The 20,420-nt window shown below is 40.0% G+C and overlaps 1 protein-coding gene across 2 annotated transcripts in view; it reads left to right on the forward strand.

Moving 5' to 3' along the window:
• TP53BP2 (tumor protein p53 binding protein 2) overlaps window positions 1-20,420 on the forward strand; it is a 48,160-nt gene that overhangs the window by 22,756 nt on the left and 4,984 nt on the right. For both annotated transcript variants that reach the window (XM_065679785.1, XM_065679784.1), the window contains exons 3-16: window positions 1,879-1,992; window positions 3,215-3,294; window positions 4,208-4,309; window positions 6,656-6,830; window positions 8,222-8,403; window positions 8,798-8,962; window positions 9,358-9,595; window positions 11,279-11,407; window positions 11,862-11,998; window positions 12,725-13,214; window positions 13,561-14,342; window positions 16,165-16,302; window positions 16,892-17,025; window positions 18,020-18,186. In XM_065679785.1, the coding sequence (XP_065535857.1) occupies window positions 1,879-1,992; window positions 3,215-3,294; window positions 4,208-4,309; window positions 6,656-6,830; window positions 8,222-8,403; window positions 8,798-8,962; window positions 9,358-9,595; window positions 11,279-11,407; window positions 11,862-11,998; window positions 12,725-13,214; window positions 13,561-14,342; window positions 16,165-16,302; window positions 16,892-17,025; window positions 18,020-18,186 (3,033 nt within the window). The remainder of the gene's footprint in view (window positions 1-1,878; window positions 1,993-3,214; window positions 3,295-4,207; window positions 4,310-6,655; window positions 6,831-8,221; window positions 8,404-8,797; window positions 8,963-9,357; window positions 9,596-11,278; window positions 11,408-11,861; window positions 11,999-12,724; window positions 13,215-13,560; window positions 14,343-16,164; window positions 16,303-16,891; window positions 17,026-18,019; window positions 18,187-20,420) is intronic.

The raw sequence follows: 20,420 nt of genomic DNA on the forward strand, positions 1-20,420 counted from the left end.
TCCTAAGCCTGCTGTATATTCTTGAAGATGGAAATCTGACAGTGGTACTATTGGGTTTTTTTTTTGGGTTTTGTCTTTTTTTCCTCTTGAATTAAGGTTTAGTAGATGAAGAGCTTTTTTAGCTGTCTAGACAACTAACTGCCAAGAGACTGCTTTTTCTGTAACAGTGACCTACTTGCTTATTCTGTAAAACTAATCTCTTTTGACAGTGACTCCAGAAATTTTCCTTCCTAGATTGCTTGAGCACAGCTGCGGCATTTTCATGTAAAGAAACACTTTTATGTTGAAAAGAGCTTTTTATGTGCTGAAAACATGTTAGTAGCTTCAATTCTTAACACCAACGATTTCTTTTTTTCCCTGAAATGATTATTCCATATTAATATAGTGACTTGAAAGACTTCATTGAATATGAATTAACAACTCTGAGTTTTCCTTTCTGTTCCTCCCCTTAAATAATGGAAGGAAGCACCTAACAGAAGCAATGTTAGCAAAATCCAAACTGGTGCAGAAGTGGTGGTATTTCATTTCAGTCTTTCTCTGCTTGTCTTATTTCTCAAGCCAGGAATAATATCCTCTGTTTGTCTGACACCTATCACAGATGGATCCAACATGATACTATGAGTGTAGCCTGACTATTTAAAAGTAGACCTGAGATCTATTTACCACAGTTGCCATCACTTTTAAAATACATGTAAAAATGTATGGTAAAATGCTTAGAAAACCAAAAGAAATCGCTTTTCCGTAAAAATTTAATAATTCTCAGTATATCCTGTTTGTGAATGCCCAGCTGTGAAGTGTGTAAATTCTGGAACAACAGTAATACAGCAAGGGAGGAGTACTGGTAAATGATGGCAGTAGGTGTAGACTCCCACTGCATTTTTGTAATATCTCAAAAGGCAATGAGTACGGGTTAAAATTAAGATGTGACTGAATCCTGAACTTGGGAACATGAGCAGGAAAAGAAATTCACTGGAACTGTGCATGTAACTTTTAAGGAGACTTCATCCTAACTGCCTGAAAGAAAATGGCAAGTCTTTATTAGAGTCATTTTTCACTGTGATCTTTTTTTTACCCTTTGAGCGGTGACTCCAAAATAGTTCAGCTTTTCAAGGTTTATCAGAAGTGGGGCTTTCAAAACGCATGTAATCTGAACTTCATGAAATTTGCTGTCTGAGAGAAGGAGCCAGATCTGTGGTTGACAGGAACGATAAGTGATCACTTGAAGTGAGAGGAGCTATGATGGCATGCTGAGGATCAGGCTGTTGGGTACTGCCCAGGAGCCTCTTCAGGGAATTGAGTGCTTCTGCCTGAGCTTGAAGGCAATAGCTGTAATTCAGCATTTGATTGCAATCCTTAGGAAGCCTTAAGAAAAGAATTTCTCTTCTCTGAGTTTCTTTGCACCTCTCTTAATTCTTGTTGGAATAAATAGTAAATGAGTCCCTGTAGGAATTGGTGCAGAGGAACCCTTGAGTAGGGGGTAGGAATGACTGAGAAATAAGTTTGCTTGAGGTACCACACAAGGGGAGCAAAAGGTACGACAGCACATTTCCTGCTGTGGTGAGTGGCTAAGATGATCTGCAAATACAAAACTAAGCAGAAAGCTCTAAATTGCCTGTTTGCTTCCCCTTGGGGCTGGATGGTGCCTCAGCTTCTCCCTTCAGGTGTGGACTTTTAATGGGTGTATCTGCTTTTCAGAAGTGTTGGTTGAATTTCAGAAGCAAGGAGTGATATAATGCTTTCCTAAGTGAAAGGTAGAAATGCCTTGGGTGAGGGCAAGGCTTAGGTGAACACACTGTGGATGATGGACAGGTATTTTTGTGTTGTTTTGGTATGTGCTACTTAGTGCTATAATAGTCAATTGGCTTTTTACCTTTTCAGAACGTCCTGTAGCCGATAATGAACGGATGCTGGATGTTTTGCAGCGCTTTGGGATGCAGAGGAGTGAGGTTCGCTTCTTCCTTCGGCATGAACGCTCTCCCTGCCGGGAAACAGGTAGGTGTTGCTTTCAGCTGGTTTATTCGTCTAAGCTTCATTTCATTCCTCAAGGTTAAGGTAACAGCTTGTGTATGTAATTTATTAATGTTAGTAGTCAGTATGGTATTGCAGCCCTTTTTGGTCTGTTACTTTGTGATGAATAGAACGGTAGAAACAGAAAACTTGCTCATTTTAGTAAAGACTTTATCCTCCCTTGCCAGATCTGGGGACATTAAATCCAAACTGAAATTTTTGCAGGCTTTCTAGAGCTGGTCATCACCAAGGCATCTAAAGGCATCCTGTGTTAAATATACTAGCCACAGCTAAATATCTAGAGGATGTAATTTTTCAAGCCTACAGTGCTTGCATTAGGATTAGGATTGTTATTTTATTGGCCATGGCATTGTAAGCAATATACCTAAGGAAGAGCAAATGAATAGTTAGGAACTCTGAAGTTAGTCTTGCAGGAATATATTCTTGAAACAGGTATTATATGGGCAAGAAGCTAACAGATGTACTGCAGGACAAAGCCACATGTATGTCATACAGGAAAATGAGTGAGTTTAGTATTTGGCATCTGAACATGGTTTTTACATAACTTCATGTAAACATTAAAGTAGGATTCTAGTTAAACAGCATTTTACTGTTACAGTGACTGCCAGAAAGAAAAACCTTTGACCTTCTCAACTTTGTGCAAATAATCAGCTGTAGATTAAGTGGCGTGTCTTTCATGATAGGTGACTTAACCTTTAACTATTGTTATTCATGTTCTCTGTAAGAGAGTAGGCTGAAGGTACACCAGAACATATAGATGATGGTTTTAAGACAGTGGTCCAAATGTCTTTCTGTGAATTAACCAGTTACTTTTGTCTCATTTGCAGAGGGGAACACATTTTCCTGACTAAGCATCTGTAGTGCAGACTTACTAGGGGCCTGTTTGCTGCAGGAGAAATACTGAAATAGTGTGCTGTTGGTTAAGCTTTTTTGGTCGGTTGGGTTTAAACAGTCCTATTTTTATTTTTAGATAAATGTTGACATCAAACACCAACCTCTTAATAAAATGTCTTGTGTCATCCATTAAGTTATCTCAACAGTAAGCACACTGGAAGAACAAGTGTTCAGATTTTAAACCAAAATGACTGTACTGTTTCTCATTTTCTATTGAATGTGATGTCTAAAGGGATAAGAAAAATCCTAAAGTACCTTACCATCTTTTGCCCGTTCCTGTATTTCTCTCTAGGGACTGGACAAAGGTCTCAAGATCCAACCTTAAAAAGAAATGGTGTGAAAGTGCCTGGTGATCGAAGAATAGAGAATGGAGTAAGTGCTTAATACGATATGTATATATGGTGAGAATAGAGGCTTCCCTTCTTTTGAGATCCTACCCTGGAAACTAAGAGGCTACTCTGGAGTGATTGCTAATGACTGCTCCAAAATAAACACAAAGCCTCTAGCAATTATCACCCTTGCTGTCAATTTTTAAGATGTCTTTGGAGATCCATTGGTTGCCATGTCTGTGTTTGTACAGGTGATCTCAGAGCAGCAAATGCAGCAGACTTTCCCTTTTCTACTCCCATCAATAGTTTTCTGTCATTTTCCTTCTGTTTCAGATTTCACATTGAGACCAGTTAGTGTTTCAGCATTGAACCCATTCTCTGTCATTTATTCTTGCTCCAGAAGATAGAATTATGGATATAAGACAGAATCTACATTCAAGAAACATGAGAACAGATAACTAATGTAATAATAGTGTTACCTTTGAGAGTGGCAGGGTTTTTTCCACACACTGTGTTTAAACTTTCCGTTTTCTTCAACTTGCATTGAAGTACTTTGAATTGCAATGTTACACCTACGACCACAGATCCATTCTGCCATGTGCTGAGCATTCTGGGCTCAGTCAGTCAAAGCGGATTCATGCTGACCTTAATTATACGAAGGGTTCTGAAACACCTCTCTAAGAGGTGTTAAAGTTTCAAGAAGTGTTAAAGTTTCAAGAGATGTCGGCCTATGTGTGTTGTTGGATTGGGCTACACGTGTGTATGAGCTTACAACTATTTATTCTTTTGCCATGGAAATGTGCCATTTCTTTCTACTTACTGAACTGGATACCTAGTTATTGTTGGGGGTTTTTAAAAGACCTTTTAAAAATACTTTTCTGCAGTAGCTCTACTGAGTTACACACTAGCCAAATTAAAAGTCTAGACTTAGTATCCATTGGATTTTCTCTTGACAGGTCAGTGCTCCAAGGATGGATATGACACTGGCTGAACTTCAGGAAATGGCATCACGCCAGCAGCAGCAAATTGAGGCTCAACAACAAATGCTGGCTAACAAGGTAGGTTTGGAATGAGATTGTTTACAGCAAGGAATAAAGGCAGTAAAAGTTGCATGAGGTGGAGGGGATTTGGGGGTTTTTCACCTCTTACACAGAGGGGTCTCTTTCTTTGACTTCCTATTTTTAAATTTGAAAGTCAATCTATGCAAATATCCAGTAGTAAAGCATTAAAATAATGCCAGTGATGGAACTGACCATATTGGTTGCTAAAAGGATAGAGGATGTAGCATTAATGTATTGTCATTATCCTGATGGCTCTGCCAGCTCTATTTGTGCTCCATGTGGTGAGCAGCAATTCACCAGTTTGATCGTTGAACAATGCTTTTGTTTCAGGGTATAATGCTGTCCTGTAATGATATCTTGCTTTCCCCTGATAGAGTTCAATGTGCCTGCTTTCCTGGGGCAGCTGTCTGGAAAAGATGGCATATATGTGAGAAAAGGAGCTAGGAGAGTGATTTATAAAATGCTTATTGTTCAGGGTGCCTCTTAATAATTTAGGGGGAAAAATAACTCGGTATCTGCAGAATACTGGTGTAGAGTTCATATTTGACGTGTTGTTTGTACGCACTACTCTTGAAAATATAACAGAAAATGCTGCTTTTGGCAGAGAATCATTAAATGTGATCCCGTCCTGAAAAACTCTTGGTTGTCTGGGTGGATGAGTTCCCATGCATTTCAGAATATGCTTTACTGGGGAAGGAGGCTGCTTTGGGGCTTTTCACTACTCTTTCTCTGTCAGAAGCCCTGTCTCCCTTTTCTCTCAAGAACAGCTAGGTTCTCCCTTTTTCCCATCCCATTGTCCTCTTCTCAGTTCCGGCAGACATGAGTTAAATATAAAAGAGAGAAGCCTGAATCTTTAACTTTTGTCTGTTTCGTTCATAGGTGATGGAAATAGACTTTGGTTTTATCAATAACACTGTAGTCAATATGAAACCAGAAATGGGAACACTATTTATATTTACTGTAAAGGGAGTTGTACAAGACTTTAAAGAATATATATTTTAAACTACGAGTGTGAGTCTGGGTAGCTACCCATCAGGCAGGTGTCTGCTGCCTGTGGTTTGAAGAAGAGGGGCCTTGTAGGTGTCCCACTGGGAGAATCTTTCATTTGACCTGTCTCTGTAGAGCAAACCTGCTTTCCTAGATGCCCTTTCAAAGAGGAGCTTTCCATTGCCTCCTTCCTGCCTTCTGAAATCAGATGCAATATTAAAAATAGATTCTGAGGGGGGAAAAATACACTTTTCTTTTTAGACATGAGCTGTAATATCTATTTTTTGACATTTTCCTGTGCGGGATTGACTTCAAACTAGTGCATATGCTGTGAGTGCTGCCTGGGTTTATATGACTGGTGACTTTTATTTTGAGGAAGTGTTGAGTTCTAATGTTAGTAAGCAGTGGTAGTCTTGGCTGCTAGTGGGTGCTTGGGAAAGTCTTAGTTCTACCACTGCAACAACCTGTCATCTCCAGAACTGGAAGCCATGTGTAATGGCTGGTGATTTAAATGAAGTCTCTGTAGGTGTTCTAGTGGTTTCTTTTAGCTCTAAACTACAGACATCTCTATATAGAAACTAATAGTGTACCACTTTCTACTCTTAGAGAAGCAAAAGGATCCTCTCCACTGGCATGATGTCTGTTGTATAAATTTTGCTCCGGTCACTGTGAAGGTTTTCCTGTGTCTTGAATCGTCCTGTGTTGCGATAACAGTGATCATTACCAGGAAATGGTCAATTTTCAGTCATTGGTGTGCAGTGATCCCCCACCTCAAAGGAATTTTTAGCAGAACCAGTAAAAGTACAAAGAGGGATGGAAATGATCCATAATTTATGGGATATAAATATTCTTCTGTAGAAAGGATGTCTAATATTTTCCAACATGACTTAAACTTGTTTAAAGTGTGACATGTAATAGAGATCTGTAAAATACAAGCAGATGGAGAAGGTAAAGGGGCAATAATCACCAGCTGTTGTAAGTCAAGAGCCAAGTAGTGATTAAATGAAATTAGCAAATGTCATGGAACATAAATACTAAATTTTTTCTTAGGCTTCAAGGGATTTTGAGTAATTTCATGGAAGAAAAACTTGCAAGGGTTGTTAGACATGGATACCACCTCTGCTTCAGTAGGTACTTGTACTACAGAATGGTTGTACTGGAAGGATTGTACTGAGACAGAATCAGTCCTTGTTTGCTCTGTTGCCTCAGACTTTCCGTGACACTTGGAGAAGAAAGAATACCGGTCTAAAGCTGGTCAGAGCTGCTGTGGTGATTGGTTTTGGGATTGTTTCTGGCAGTACCTTACCATAAATTCATTCAGGAAAAAGGAAGGTAAATTCCTTGTCTTGGCTGCAGGAACAACGTCTGAAATTCCTGAAACAGCAGGATCAGCGACAGCAACAGCAAGCTGCTGAACAGGAAAAACTTAAGCGATTGAAGGAAATTGCTGAGAATCAGGAAGCCAAACTTAAGAAAGTGAGAGCACTGAAAGGCCATGTGGAACAAAAAAGGCTCAGCAATGGGAAATTAGGTGAGTTGCTGCTTGGGGAAAGTAGCCTGTGACTTTATGCACTGTGGTTCTTGGAACCCTAAAATTTCTCATGATTTCAGTGATTCAGAGGAGTTATTTGCAGCATTTCAGTAAATGTTAATCTTAACAATTTCAAATCTTGTATTTACTGAGAAAACTCCTCAATGACCTAGAACAAAATATATTTTCTTACTGTATTTTAAAATATCCCATAAGGACACCCTGTGTTTTAAGCCTACACATGTACTCTTTAATTACAGTGTAGGTGTTTTCCTTACTTAAATACCTTTGTGAACCACAGTAACATTTTCCATCCTTGATGTAAATACCTCACACATTTAGTGTTGTTTTCTTGGCCTCTAAAGCTTGGCCCGATACTAATGTTGCCTCTTATGCAACAGGTAACTTAATGGTCAAAGTGGCTGAGTATTTTCTTTGTAATTATGGAAGTCTGACTAGCGTCTGGCTTGCTACAGTATTAGTTGGGAGCTGGCATGTTGATGCAACATTAAACACTTATTTCAGACTTAATATCAATGCACATTCTTTTGCCTCTGTACATATTGTACAGAACTTCTCATTTCTAGCTGGACTTGAATGGAAATATATTGATTTATTAAGGTAAAATACAGATCTATTGTTTTGTTAGGAAGCATCGTACTTTACGGATTAAGCAAAAGTGTTGATTTTTTTCTATGGGGAGAATGCACTTTGCTTGGGTTCTGTTGCACAACACAAGCATCAGTTTAAAGGAATGGAAGGATGGTAAAGTAAAACAAGATCTATATATCTGCACCCTCCCAAGCAGGTCTGGTTGTGGTACTTGCTTGAACTCTTACTGATTCCTTAAACTGTTCTCTAATGCAGCAGTTTTGGCAGTGGGAGCAGCTAATGACAACCATTTATGATAGACCCTAAAAAGCCTTTTGAGTTTTTGTGTAATGTATCAGCCGAAGCGCTTTATCATTTGAATTCCTACGACCTAAATTCAGAGTTTTGAGTATTATAAATACACCTTATGGTTAAGAGTGTGTCTTCCTGCTGAATTCAGTGTTAAGTGATTTTAGGCTTCTACAGATGAAGTTCATCTGCTTAATGGAGTTTTGTTTCCATAATTCAGAAAGTTAAAGTTGTTCTTTTTTCCCCTCACCATCAGTGCTCGAAGTAGACCAAATTTACATAACCTTGCTAGTGCATTTGCTTTTACAAACACTTGGGAGGATGAGCTGGTTTGACAGGGACTGTGACTCTGCGGCAGCTGGACGCAGCCTCGGTGCAGCACTGCTCTGGAGGCCAGCAGGGCACTCTGTCCCCTTAACTGGTGCCTTGGAAGCAGCCCACGCTCTCGGCTGTTTCTCAGGGCAGCTATTGTGCTCTCTCATCCTCTCCAGTGGAGGAGATTGAACAGATGAACAGCCTGTTCCAGCAAAAGCAGCGTGAACTGGTGCTGGCGGTGTCAAAGGTAGAGGAACTCACCAGGCAACTAGAGATGCTGAAGAATGGCCGAATTGATGGTTACCATGACAACCAGTCGGCTGTAGCAGAGCTCGACCGCCTGTACAAGGAGCTGCAGGTAATGGAAAGCCAGCTTGTGACCTGTAGCTCAAAGGGCTACAAGTTGGTTGGGTTGTTCCCTGCCTTGTCAGAAAGAAAGCGTGTTGCTTCTGTTCCTGACAGAGCTGTGTGGCTGCCTCTGTGCTGAGGATGGAGGGTTAGTTGCACAGGGTTCAAGGTAAATAGGGAAAGGAGCGCACAGTGTATATCCCTCTTCCTTTCTGTTGGAGAATAACCAACGTTTTCTCCAGGGAAAATAATCTGAGTTTGCCAGCATGACTCGACATTTTAGAACGTTTTTCTCTTTGTAACTGTTTCCTGTCCCCCATCCTCAAAGTTTATTTGTTTTTATTTTTGTTGTTTTCCTCTCCTCCCTCCTCCCCTTTCCCCCCCTGCTTTGTGAATTTATTCAGTTGAGGAACAAACTGAACCAGGAGCAGAATGCCAAGCTGCAGCAACAGAGGGAGTGTTTGAACAAGCGCAACTTGGAGGTGGCAGTCATGGATAAGCGTGTTAATGAGCTGCGAGAGCGCCTGTGGAAGAAAAAGGCAGCTCTGCAGCAGAAAGAGAATGTACCAGTAAGTGTGGGATATTTAATAACAAAAGAAATAACTTCATCTATGTCCCTGCAGTCTGAAGTAAAAACTTGCTTGTGGGGAAGGCTGTGCAGATAGATGCTAGACTGGTTGTTTTTATCCGTAAGTGAGGGAAGTCTTGTATTATTAAAATGCTTTTCATGGTATGTTGGTGTTAACCTACTTACTCTTTATGGACAAGAACTCTATGCTGTTGTGGATTTTCTTTTAGATACTTTTTTTTTTCTATTACTACTTCAGGTTTACATCTCTTAAGCCCTTTTTATTATTGGGTATAATGTTTTATCCTTTTCGACTTCTGTTTCAAACTGTGATGGATGGATACTGCAGCATAACATTCTTTAAATTGTTTTCTTTGTCCCACTCCCTCCACCAAGGTTTCTTCAGATGGGAATTTACCACAGCCAGCAGCTTCTGCTCCAAGTCGAGTGGCAGCAGTAGGTCCTTATATCCAGTCCTCTACTATGCCACGTATTGCTTCCAGACCTGAACTTCTGGTGAAACCAGCATTTTCTGATGGGACACAAGCTTTGCAGGTACCTGATGGTCCACTAAAAACGCAGACTCTGCCCAACATGAGAGCTGGGAGCAGTTCACAAGCTAAAGCTCCTGCAGGTAATAGCTTACAATTAATACTTCTTCCCAGAAATGTTTCGTTTTCTTATCTAAGAGCTCTGTTTCTTTGCTTTGTAATGAAGTGTTATTTGCAACGTCAGTCTTACTACTTGCAATATTCCTGCACCAGTGAATGTATTTTGTAAGCACTGATGTTATACAATTCAATGTGTTACTTTCAGTGAGTGATTTGAGTTGTTATACAGCATAGAATGTAGAAGGGTTTTCCTGTAAACTGTAGGTATCCATTTAGTTATTTTAAAAGACTCCTAAAAGCTATACAAGAGCGTTTGAGTTTTTAGAGGCACTTTTGGGATATACATGGTAACAACCATGATGCCTGCACTTAAAAACTGGCAAAGGCAAGTTTTCTGATTGTGCATTTTGGAAATGACACATACCAAAGATTAATAATTACAAGAAGTATTATGAAGGAGACGATTGCAGCACAGAAACAGCAGTAAACCTGCTGACATGTTGATGGCATAGGCATACAGAAAGATACAAGTCTAACACCTGAGTTGAGGCTTGGCCTCTCCTGCTTGGGGTTTTAGTGGAGATTTGCCTCTCTCTGTGGCTTTCTCCTACAAGAAAGTGAGAGTAGAAGTCTGGAGAACGTGGAGAGCTGCAAGTGTCTGTTCTGTGCTGTCTTGGAAGAAGTCTCACTTTTAAGATAGACGAGAAGAGAAACTTCATCTTCCTGAAAAGAAAAAATGGAGACTGAGCTTGTAGAATAATTCTGGTTTTTTATCTTTCTCCCTTCATCTCCAGTTCTGGCAGATATTATTGAAGTAGCCATGGCATGAAACCAGTCCAAGTGTCTCCTGCTGTACTGGAGAATAAGGAACTGTTTCATTTTATTTGGTTTGCAGATCCTAAAACTGCTGGAATTTTAGCTCTGGTCCATACAAAATTTGAACAGTTGCTATAGGAATGTGTGGTGGTGTCGTATTTAACTGAAACATCACTCCTTATTTTTTAGCATTTGGGCCAAACAGCTGGTCTTCTAGAGAGACAGTATCTGATACTGCCAGAATGAAACTTTTCTCCTACTGCTTATCACTATTGTTTGAATTTAATATCACTTACTGTACTAGATAATTTAGAATTCAGTCGAAGTTGCTGAAATATTTAAACTAATAGCAAGTTGCAAGCATTTTCTTAGTTGTTTTTTGAAGCAGACTGGATGTCTACTCCAGCAAATTAAAGACCAGTTTTAATGCAGCGTCTGTATGTACATGGAACATGCAGATGATTTTTCTGCTGTTTTGGATATCACTGGCAGGATCTATTCTTTAAAGTGTCATGCTTTTGATTCTCATCCCTTCTTACCATCCTGTTACTTTTAACTTACTGTAAATATCCAAGGAGAGGTTCTAACTGGAAAGAAGGCAGTTTAAAGCAGTTTGTCTGAATGCTGTAGGTGCAGCTGTGTGCTAGGACAAAGAGTTTTGCTGCTGCTTTGATAGTTTTGTTTTTTTTTTTTTTTTTTTGAGCTTGGTTTTGCTTTCCCTTTTTAAAACAAGCAAATGGGAGAATCTGAAGTGATAGGATTTATAGCAGTTAACCTGTAAATGATACTTGTACACTGTCTAGACCTGAGTTTTAGAAAAATCCCCTACCCGTAAATAAGTCAAGAAAACCCCTCTTTTAGCTTAATCTGTTCTGCGTGTTCTCTCCCAGGTTCTGTGGTCCCCAGTGCAAAATCTGCCCCGTCTGCCACTGACTGGAGTAGTTCAAATGCAGACAATCATATCAGTCAAGGATCAGCCTTGACTTCAGGAAAAGGAGTTGTGGCTAATGAAGGACAAGGTACGTTCGTACGTGCTTGGCATAATGTTAATATGTGGAGGATCTAGTCAATGATACCTGTCTCTTCTAAATGCTTTAGTAAATATATAGAATTTATATGAGAACAAACAAAAGATAAATCAAAGAATGTTGACCTATAAGCTTTAGCATGGTGTTACTGGGATTTGTAAAAATGCCAACCAAACAAAAACCACCCAAGCAAAAACCAATCCCCCAAAACCAATTAAAAAAAAACACAAAGAAAAGATCCCCAATAAACCCCACCTCATTTCGGGTAGTGAGGTAGATCCTAATGCCTTCATACATGTTCTGTTGCAAGGCACAGCATTTGTCAGGCTTTTGCGTCCCTTCACACAGGGGTAGGATGCATACACTGTCTTGAATATTGCATGGAACAGGACTCTTCTTCTGGCAGTTGTCCCTTTTGAAAGTCTTCCTCTCTCTCTAACAACAGCTGAAGGAGAAACTTTTTTACGAGACAAAGAGAAGAAAGTGCGTCCATTCTCCATGTTTGACTCTGTGGACCAGTCTGCTGGGATGGGCACACTGAGAAAGAACCAGAGCAGTGAAGATCTCCTGCGAGAAGCGCAGGTATGCAGGAAACTCCTGAACTACTTCATTCCATCTGATGGAGATTACTACACCACTTTTCCATTGTTGCTGTTGGAAAGCTCTTTGAAGAGGACCTAGGTCGTCTTTCAAGGGACAGCTTTTCTAAGGAAATAGATGTATTTTGGGCTTTTAATAGCCTAAAAAGGCTACTAAAAAGGCTTTTTAATATTCCCTACAATCACTGTGATGTGTATGTTATTTGTTTTTTTTTTCCCCCAAGACTATCTGTACAAAGGCATTTGCGTTCTAAATTTTCTTTAGAATCATTTACACACTTGTTTCACTGTTTGATGCAGCAGTGTCCTTCAGGTGTTTGGTTGCAAGACTTCCCATCTAAATCTAGGCACGGACACAATTTGGTCAGGTAGGGGTGAAGTGGTGTAGAATACCTGGGGATGAATGGCGAGTGCTTTGTTGGAAAACAAGCTTCTTGCCTGCAGGTGATACTAAGTGCCTCTGCTACCTCTAGAGAAATTACTGTGCCCTGTCCTCATTTGATGTTATAAACATAGTTGTTACAGAAGGAATGGGTTCAAAGCATAGAAAACTATGATGATAAAATGTTTCATCATGGTGTAAATATTGGGCAGCAACAGTAGAAATGTTTGATACTGTGTCATCCTTTAAGGCTCTTTAGGCCTTCAGGACAGAACTTCCAAAACATGTTTTGCTGTTTAATCTTAATTAATACTTTTTGTCTTTCAGACAGCCAATAAAAATATAACAAAGGTACCACCACCTGTCCCTACTAAACCAAAACAGATAAACTTGCCTTACTTTGGTCAAACCAGTCACCTGCAACCTTCTGATACTAAGCTGGACGGAAACCTGCAGAAGCTGCCTTTGGCTGTCGTAACTATGGGGAACAAACCAAAAACAGTGGCACAGCAGCCTTCCCATCCTTCTCAGCAAATACAGCAACGAATTTCTGTACCACCTGCAGGTTCTTCCTCTAGCCAGGACCAAATTCTTCCCTCCTCCAAACAGGAGAGTCCCCCAGCAGCAGCTGTGAGACCTTTTACCCCTCAGCCATCCAAAGAGAGCTCACTTCCACCATTTCGAAAGCCTCAAACTGTGGCTGCAAGCTCAATTTATAGCATGTATACGCAACAGCAGACTCCTGGGAAGAACTTCCAGCAAGCAGTGCAGAGTGCTTTGACGAGGGCACAGACCAGAGGACCACACTTCCCAAGTGGTAAGCATGTGGCTTTCTACCTCTTTTCTCAGATAGGTGTACTTTCCACCTGGTCTGTGGGTATAAAGCTCTTCTTCAGTGGAATTAGGCAGGTTAGTGCAGCTGTAAGACTGTTAGGTAGATCTTACATGCTGTATATTGGTGTTAACAAAGTGCAGAATATCTGTCTGGCATTTACGAGATAATTTAATGGTAATTCTGGTTATCAGATCAGTTCTGTGTGGTTGATTCTGTTATTCTGCTTCTTTGCCCTACATAGGTGAATGAGGCTGTGTGTTGGTTTTAGGTTGGTTGATAAAATGTTCACATTTGTTCTTTCCCTACCTCTCCCTGAACTGCTTTGTAGTGTATGGCAAGCCTGTGATGGCAGGAGCTGGTGTACAGAATCAGCTGCCGCAATCAGAGAACATCTACTCAAACCTCCAAGGCAAGCCAGGCAGTCCAGAGCCTGAGATGGAAACAGCTGCTTCTGCTCATGAAAACCATGAAACCGAGCGAATACCCCGTCCCCTCAGCCCGACCAAATTGCTGCCTTTCTTATCCAATCCATACCGCAATCAGAGTGATGCTGACCTGGAAGCACTACGGAAGAAGCTGTCCAATGCACCCAGACCACTAAAGAAACGTAGCTCCATTACTGAGCCAGAAGGACCTAATGGCCCCAATATTCAGAAGCTCTTGTATCAGAGGACCACTCTGGCTGCAATGGAGACTATCTCAGCGCCATCACATCCCTCCAAACAGACATCATCAGCTGCCAGTCCTGAAAGCCCAGCAGAAATTCCAAATCCTTATCTAAGTGCAGAATCAGAAAAAGAAACAGCTGCTTCTATGCCAGAACCAACCATTGCTGAGGAAACCGAAAACACACCAGCAGATCAGAGTGAAGCTGCTGTTCCCTCCACAGCTCTGGACACTCTACCTGAGGGAGTATCGGATGGTGATGAACTCACACAGCCGAAAACAGAAGAACCAAGCCTAGAAGCTTCACTGCCACTGGAGGTGTACATGGAAGAATATCCTCCATACCCACCACCACCCTATCCGTCTGGGGAACCGGAGAGTTTGGGAGATGACTCACTCAGTATGAGGCCTCCTGAAGTTACTGGACAGTTTTCCTTGCCTCCTGTAAGTATTAGCTAGCCTACAACTTGGGTGCTATCTCAGTAAGGCATCTTGATGTCATAAATCCTGCCCATTGTATTGTAGAGCTTTGACAAACAGTCTAGAAGTCTCTCTGTGGGTGTCTGTTCTTTTTGTGTGGTGCAGAGTGAATGACAGTCATGAAAAGTCTCTTGTTGTCTCTAGAATTAATAATATGATGAAAAGCTTCAAATGGAACTTTATACACAAATAGTAAAACTCTTCTGGGCTTTAAAGAACATTCCTTAGAGAAGTCTGCCTAGAACATCCAGACTGTACTTTCTTCTTAGGAGAAATTAAAGTATGGTGGGTTTTCGTTTTTTTTTTTTTTGAGGCACAGATACAGATTTCACAAGCATTTCCCACTACAAGATAGAAAATAATTATCTTAATCCTGGATTGCATTTGTTTATGTGAAAGTGCCTTACTTGAAAAGGAGAAACAGATTAATTTCAGCTCTAAAAAATGATTTGTAGACATCATCTGACTCGCATTTCTTCTACTGAAATGCGTTCTGAATTTTGCTTCGGAACTTGATTTAACATCAGTCCGTTCTCAAGTTGCATCAAAATAAAGTCTCTTTGGGCTAAGGGTAGGCAGAGTTTTACCATCTTGCTTCTTTTGCAAGTTTGTATCTGTGGTTGGTATGGTGTTATCTTACTGTCCTAGAACAGAAATGCTCACTGCTTCCAGTTCCTCAAAGAATTTCTTTGAAAACCCATCATGAACAGAATTTTAATGACTTGATACATGAAAGTGTCTTTTCCTCCGTCACTTCAGTGCAGAGGAGTTAAAAAGCTTTAAACGTGTGTTAAATAGTTATTGCATGTTAGTTTTCATGCTTTAAAGACTTTGACCTTGCTTGCTTTTACAAGGAAACCTGAGTAGTAGGATTCCTTAAATTCTAAGAACTCTCTTCTGGTTGGTTTTGTAACAGTTCTCAATTCTGTGATGATGGAGAAGAAACCAGCCCAGCTTCTTGATTTAAATACTTGGGTTGTGCTGAGAGGCTTTTTCTTTAAAAAGCCCATACTTTTAATATTATGTATAAATCTACAGGCAAAAGAGTATTTTCTGGGAATCTCTTCTTATGTATCTTATCTTTACATGTTTGCTCTTGCAAAACATGAGTCATGTCTATTCATTTTCTCCTGGACATCTGTCAGAAATTTACATACCCTTATGAATAGTGCTTATTGCTGCTGCACAGCCAGCTGGGGAGAGCGCTGAGCTAATGCGTGCATATTCTCTGAAGTACAAACTCAGCTATAGAAATACTTGCTTTCTAGTATCATTGGGAGCATCTGAAGGGTTTCTACGCTTGGCTCTATATTCTTTCCCAAAACCATTTTCCCTATCTGTTTGTTTCTGCTAACCTCTGCTAAATTTAGGAAAATGCTAGGAACTTAACATGGATGCTTAAAAAGTGTAGTGTACTTCATGGAGTGTACGACTTGGTTTGTGTAACACCTTTGAGAGAGCTAATGCTAAAATGGTTGTAATAAAATAGGCATTTTTTCCTGATCCTCAGGGATTTGGGAGTTCTATTATTTTGTTGATGTGTTTGATCAAGGTGACTTCTGTATTTGAGGTGAATAGTAACTTTGTCCAGAGGTAGGCAGAGATTTTTCTGAACATGCCTAACCTACAGTATTTATGTGTCAGGGAGTTGGTTGAAAACAGTCTAAATTTCTTATTAGACACTGCCTTAATTGGTCATTTCTGCTGTCATTCCCAAATAAGAAATTCTGTATTCTTGTTCTTCTCGGGGAAAAAAATGCCTGTAACTCATGTTACCTTTTCACAGGGGAAGAGGACGAACTTGCGTAAAACTGGCTCTGAGAGAATTGGGCATGGAATGAGAGTGAAATTCAATCCCCTTGCGTTGCTACTGGATTCATCTTTGGAGGGAGAGTTTGACCTTGTGCAGAGAATAATTTATGAGGTACAAATGTGGACTTGTAACTTGTGAAGCAGTCCTGCTTCAAACTGGGAAATCGCAGCTTTTCTGCGGTGGGGAAGCTAAAATAATAGTGCCCAACCTAGATCTGCCCTTGAGGAGATAAGCTCTAACAGAACATGGCCACTTGGAAGCTGATTTTAAAAGTGTGTCAAATCAACACTTGGTATTTAGCATTGGTGCTGTACATGTGCAGAACAACTCTTTCCTTATGTCTTATGTAGTGTTTTGTCCCCTATCTATGTTATCAACTAATTTGATAACCAAAATCAACATGAATTTTGCTTATCATTAAACAGTCAAATATCAGAAACTTGTTACAAATACTAAGTTATCGAGACACTATTTCTCTGAACTATTTTAGGTTCTCACTGTTAAAAGGAGACTGCAAGCTTATATGTGAGTCTTCTTGTGAGATTAGTTACTGTTGTAGTTTTCTGCCTTTCTCATGTCCTTCATAAAAATAAGTCTCAAAATCAAATTGCAGATTGAGACAACTCATTTTTCTGTGTGAAGAGATGTTTATTGTAAAAAGTTTCACCAGAATGTGAATGGTCCTTTTCTGGCTCAATAGGTTGAAGATCCCAGCATGCCCAATGATGAAGGGATTACTGCACTGCACAACGCTGTGTGTGCTGGGCACACAGAAATTGTGAAGTTCCTGGTACAGTTTGGTGTGAATGTGAATGCTGCAGATAGTGATGGATGGTAAGGCTTTTCTGTAAGTGGTACTTTCTCCATCAGAGAGCTATGGGTTGGGGACTCTTACAGGTCGTCACTTTGCTTCTATAGAGCTGGCAATGACTTTTCCACAGTAGAGTAGCAGCAGTTCTCTGTGGGACATCATATGTGAGTGCACAGAAGAGAAAATAGCCAAATTATACTAATATTCCCTATATGAAAAACTCTCTTTGAGGTCCAGTAGTGTGAATACAGTTGTCAGGAAATTGTTTTGTTTCTTCAAGATACTGGAAGACAGCATATGTATAATGAACCATTTGCTGAAATTGCCAGTGTCCTCTCTGTGAGAGCCTATAGCTTTACATATGCTCTGGGCAGTATCTAGCCCTGCAAATTCTCCTCAGTTCTTTGTTCAGTACTCTGATAACTTCAAAACAAAGCAGGAAACCAAAACCTGCAAACCAGGCTTGCATAATGGGTTACATATCCTTCTTAGAGGTAGCTGGGGGGCTTATTTACAAGGGGCTGGGGCAAGGAGCCGTGATTTTACTATTATTTCTGCCTATAACAAAAGTGTCTAAGGCCCAAGACTGAATAAAGATGCATGTGTCCCTTACCTTCAGTAATTATCTCAATTACCTGCGCTTGTCATCAAGTTAAGTCTTGAAGTAATTGTAAGCAACATGATGTCAGGAAGATTTTGAAAGTTGATTTAATTTTTTTATTATTATTTTTAGTGCATTCATGTTGTTAAAGTGTTAATGGATTATAAAAAGGTAGCATAACTAGAGATCCATATGGAAATCTAGCTTTAGGGCTCAAGCAGCTCTTGGTAGCTCCTGTTATCTGTGAAAAGCAATTGGTCTTGACATCCTGGGTTAAGTGCTTCTGGTGGGAGGTCTTCAGTGATGTAGTACTTATTGCTGGAGGTCATGCATGAAAGTGGTTTGCTCCCAGGAGTATATACTGCTCATAGCAGTGCTTACAAGTAAAGTGTCCTCTTTTTCTTCTTTGCTTGTAGGACCCCATTACACTGTGCAGCATCTTGCAATAATGTGCAGGTGTGCAAGTTCCTGGTGGAGTCAGGGGCAGCTGTATTTGCGATGACCTACAGTGACATGCAGACGGCTGCAGACAAGTGTGAGGAAATGGAGGAAGGCTACACACAGTGCTCCCAGTTCCTGTATGGTAAGTGATGACAGCAGAGTTCTGGAGCACGTTAGGGACTCACCTGGCATTTTTATCTATGTTTTAGGGTGAGGAATGTAAGTTGCACATTCAGGTTGTGTGCCCATGCCTCAGGTTCCTCTAGGGGAGAGGTTTCAGCCAGCTTCTTGTCACAGAATGAGATCCATTGAGACTAACTTCATAATATTCAACCTATAGAGAAAATCTGAGCAGCAAAGTTTTCCCTGCATTAAAAACCTGAAGTGTGTGCATCGACAGATACATTAGCATGAGGTGGTGATTAGGTGACTCTTGCCATGTAAGTACTTCTACATAAAACCAAAAGTGGTATGGATATCTCGGTAGGCAGTTCGTGTCTGTTAGCTAATGCCTTTAAATGAGGAATGTTTCTTACTGTACAATTCAGTGCCAAGAAAGGTATTGCCAAGTTTCTACCTTTATGGAGCTTAGTAAGCATTGAATTTGACTTTACTTTCTGGCCTTTTTCTTCTCTTGCATTTAAAAAGGAATACCGTATTACTTTTCTTCGAATAGTAAGACTACAGAGAAACCATCTTTTAATGGAGAGAATTAATTCCCTCTAGCGTGTGATGAATATTAGTCAATGAGGTTTTAAATTACTTTTCTGTGTGTTTTGTATGTAGCTTTTGTCCCCTAGGCACCTACCAGCTGGACTGTCAAGTAATACCAATGCAATGCAGTGTAAAAAGCTGTAATACAGCCTTTCTGGTTTTGTGGAACACAGGACATCTGAGTTTCTGTAAGGTGCTCAGCCAGCATATATCAAAACAGTCTGTCCAGCTGTCCTCACTAAGCTTGAAAACTGTATCTCTTGGTGCCAAATACATAGGTTTTTTTTTTTTATGAGGGGAAGAAGCCCGTTTAACTAGCATCAAAATCTGGGTTAAGTAAAATTCCATTTAATTTTGTATCTGGGCTCCAGTGGTGGTCATCAACAGCAAATGCCTGAGGATGATTGTAGGACTAGATTAAAATAATAAACCTTGTCCAATATAACTGATTTTAACTCTGATATGAGTTAAGAGATGGTATATTTGTGTTTAATAGAGCTTGAAGGATTTCTTTTGGGAATTTGCCTAATTCTTAAATTCAGGTAAACAGCCCACAGTCCCCTGTGGGAAGGAGTTCCATGGCTTTGTTATATACAGCATGAAGAAACACATTCTTTTTGTGGGTTTTCTTTGGACCCACCATCTGGTGATCTCACTTGATACTCTGGTTTTTGTTGGACTTCGGAGTTTTGGTTTTTATGCTAGAAGACACTTTTCAGTGGGTTCTGAAAGGATTGTAAGGCTTTGGTTTATAGCCAGCTTTTCCAAACTGAAATCACTGAAACTAAGGTATCTCTTGATGTAGTATGAAATTCCGCTATCAAATTTCTTTATTGTTCCATTAGGAATTAATCCCATTGCTAAGACCGTTTCTGGTTGCCTAGTTAGAGTAACATATTCATTCACTTGTTAAATCTTGTTTCTTGCTGCACATGTGGGTGCAGAGCATGGCTTCTGCCAAACCTTTAATTATACTAAATGCAAAGCAAGGAAAGAGTTTCTCTGAGTAGAACTAAGCATGCAGTGGAAGTAATCTACTTCTGCATGATGAGCTGGTATGCACAAATAAAGAATTTGATTTGAGCAGACACTTCCTTTAGCAGATATAGGTAAGAATCGTATACAATAGGTTATTTTAGGTAAGAGATTAAAAGGGAAATGCAAAGTTTCACAATACTACATTCAATGTACTCTTTGTTTGGTTTTTTTTTATACTGCCAGGAGCAGTAAGATTCAGTATTTTGAAGTGGAATAATTACCTAAGAGAAGATTTATATAATAGTTACCTTTTCTGGTTTCCTGCTTAGAAGCTGAAGAATGTATACAGAAAGAATAGCGTTTTATCTCTGGCTACAGCTGTAAAATGAGCAAGTTCTAAATAACATCCACAGGAGGGTATATGTATGTTCTCCAGAACACCTTGGTTGAGAAGCAGTTTAACAGAACTGTGTTTCTGAAGTAAGTGTTTAAAAAGAATTAAAATAGTGGCAGAAATTAAGAACTGCTGAGATAAGTGCTTGAGTTAACCAAAAGCAGCTGGTGGTGAGCAGACAAACCCTTCAGGTACAGGTCTGAGATGCAACTTGTTTGAACATTCTGAAATGAAGTGACACTGGTGCCAAATGACACCTCAAGCATCAAAATGAGAATGGTGGTCAACAT

Source organism: Lathamus discolor, chromosome 5 (assembly GCF_037157495.1).
Source record: "Lathamus discolor isolate bLatDis1 chromosome 5, bLatDis1.hap1, whole genome shotgun sequence".
Taxonomy (NCBI): domain Eukaryota; kingdom Metazoa; phylum Chordata; class Aves; order Psittaciformes; family Psittacidae; genus Lathamus; species Lathamus discolor.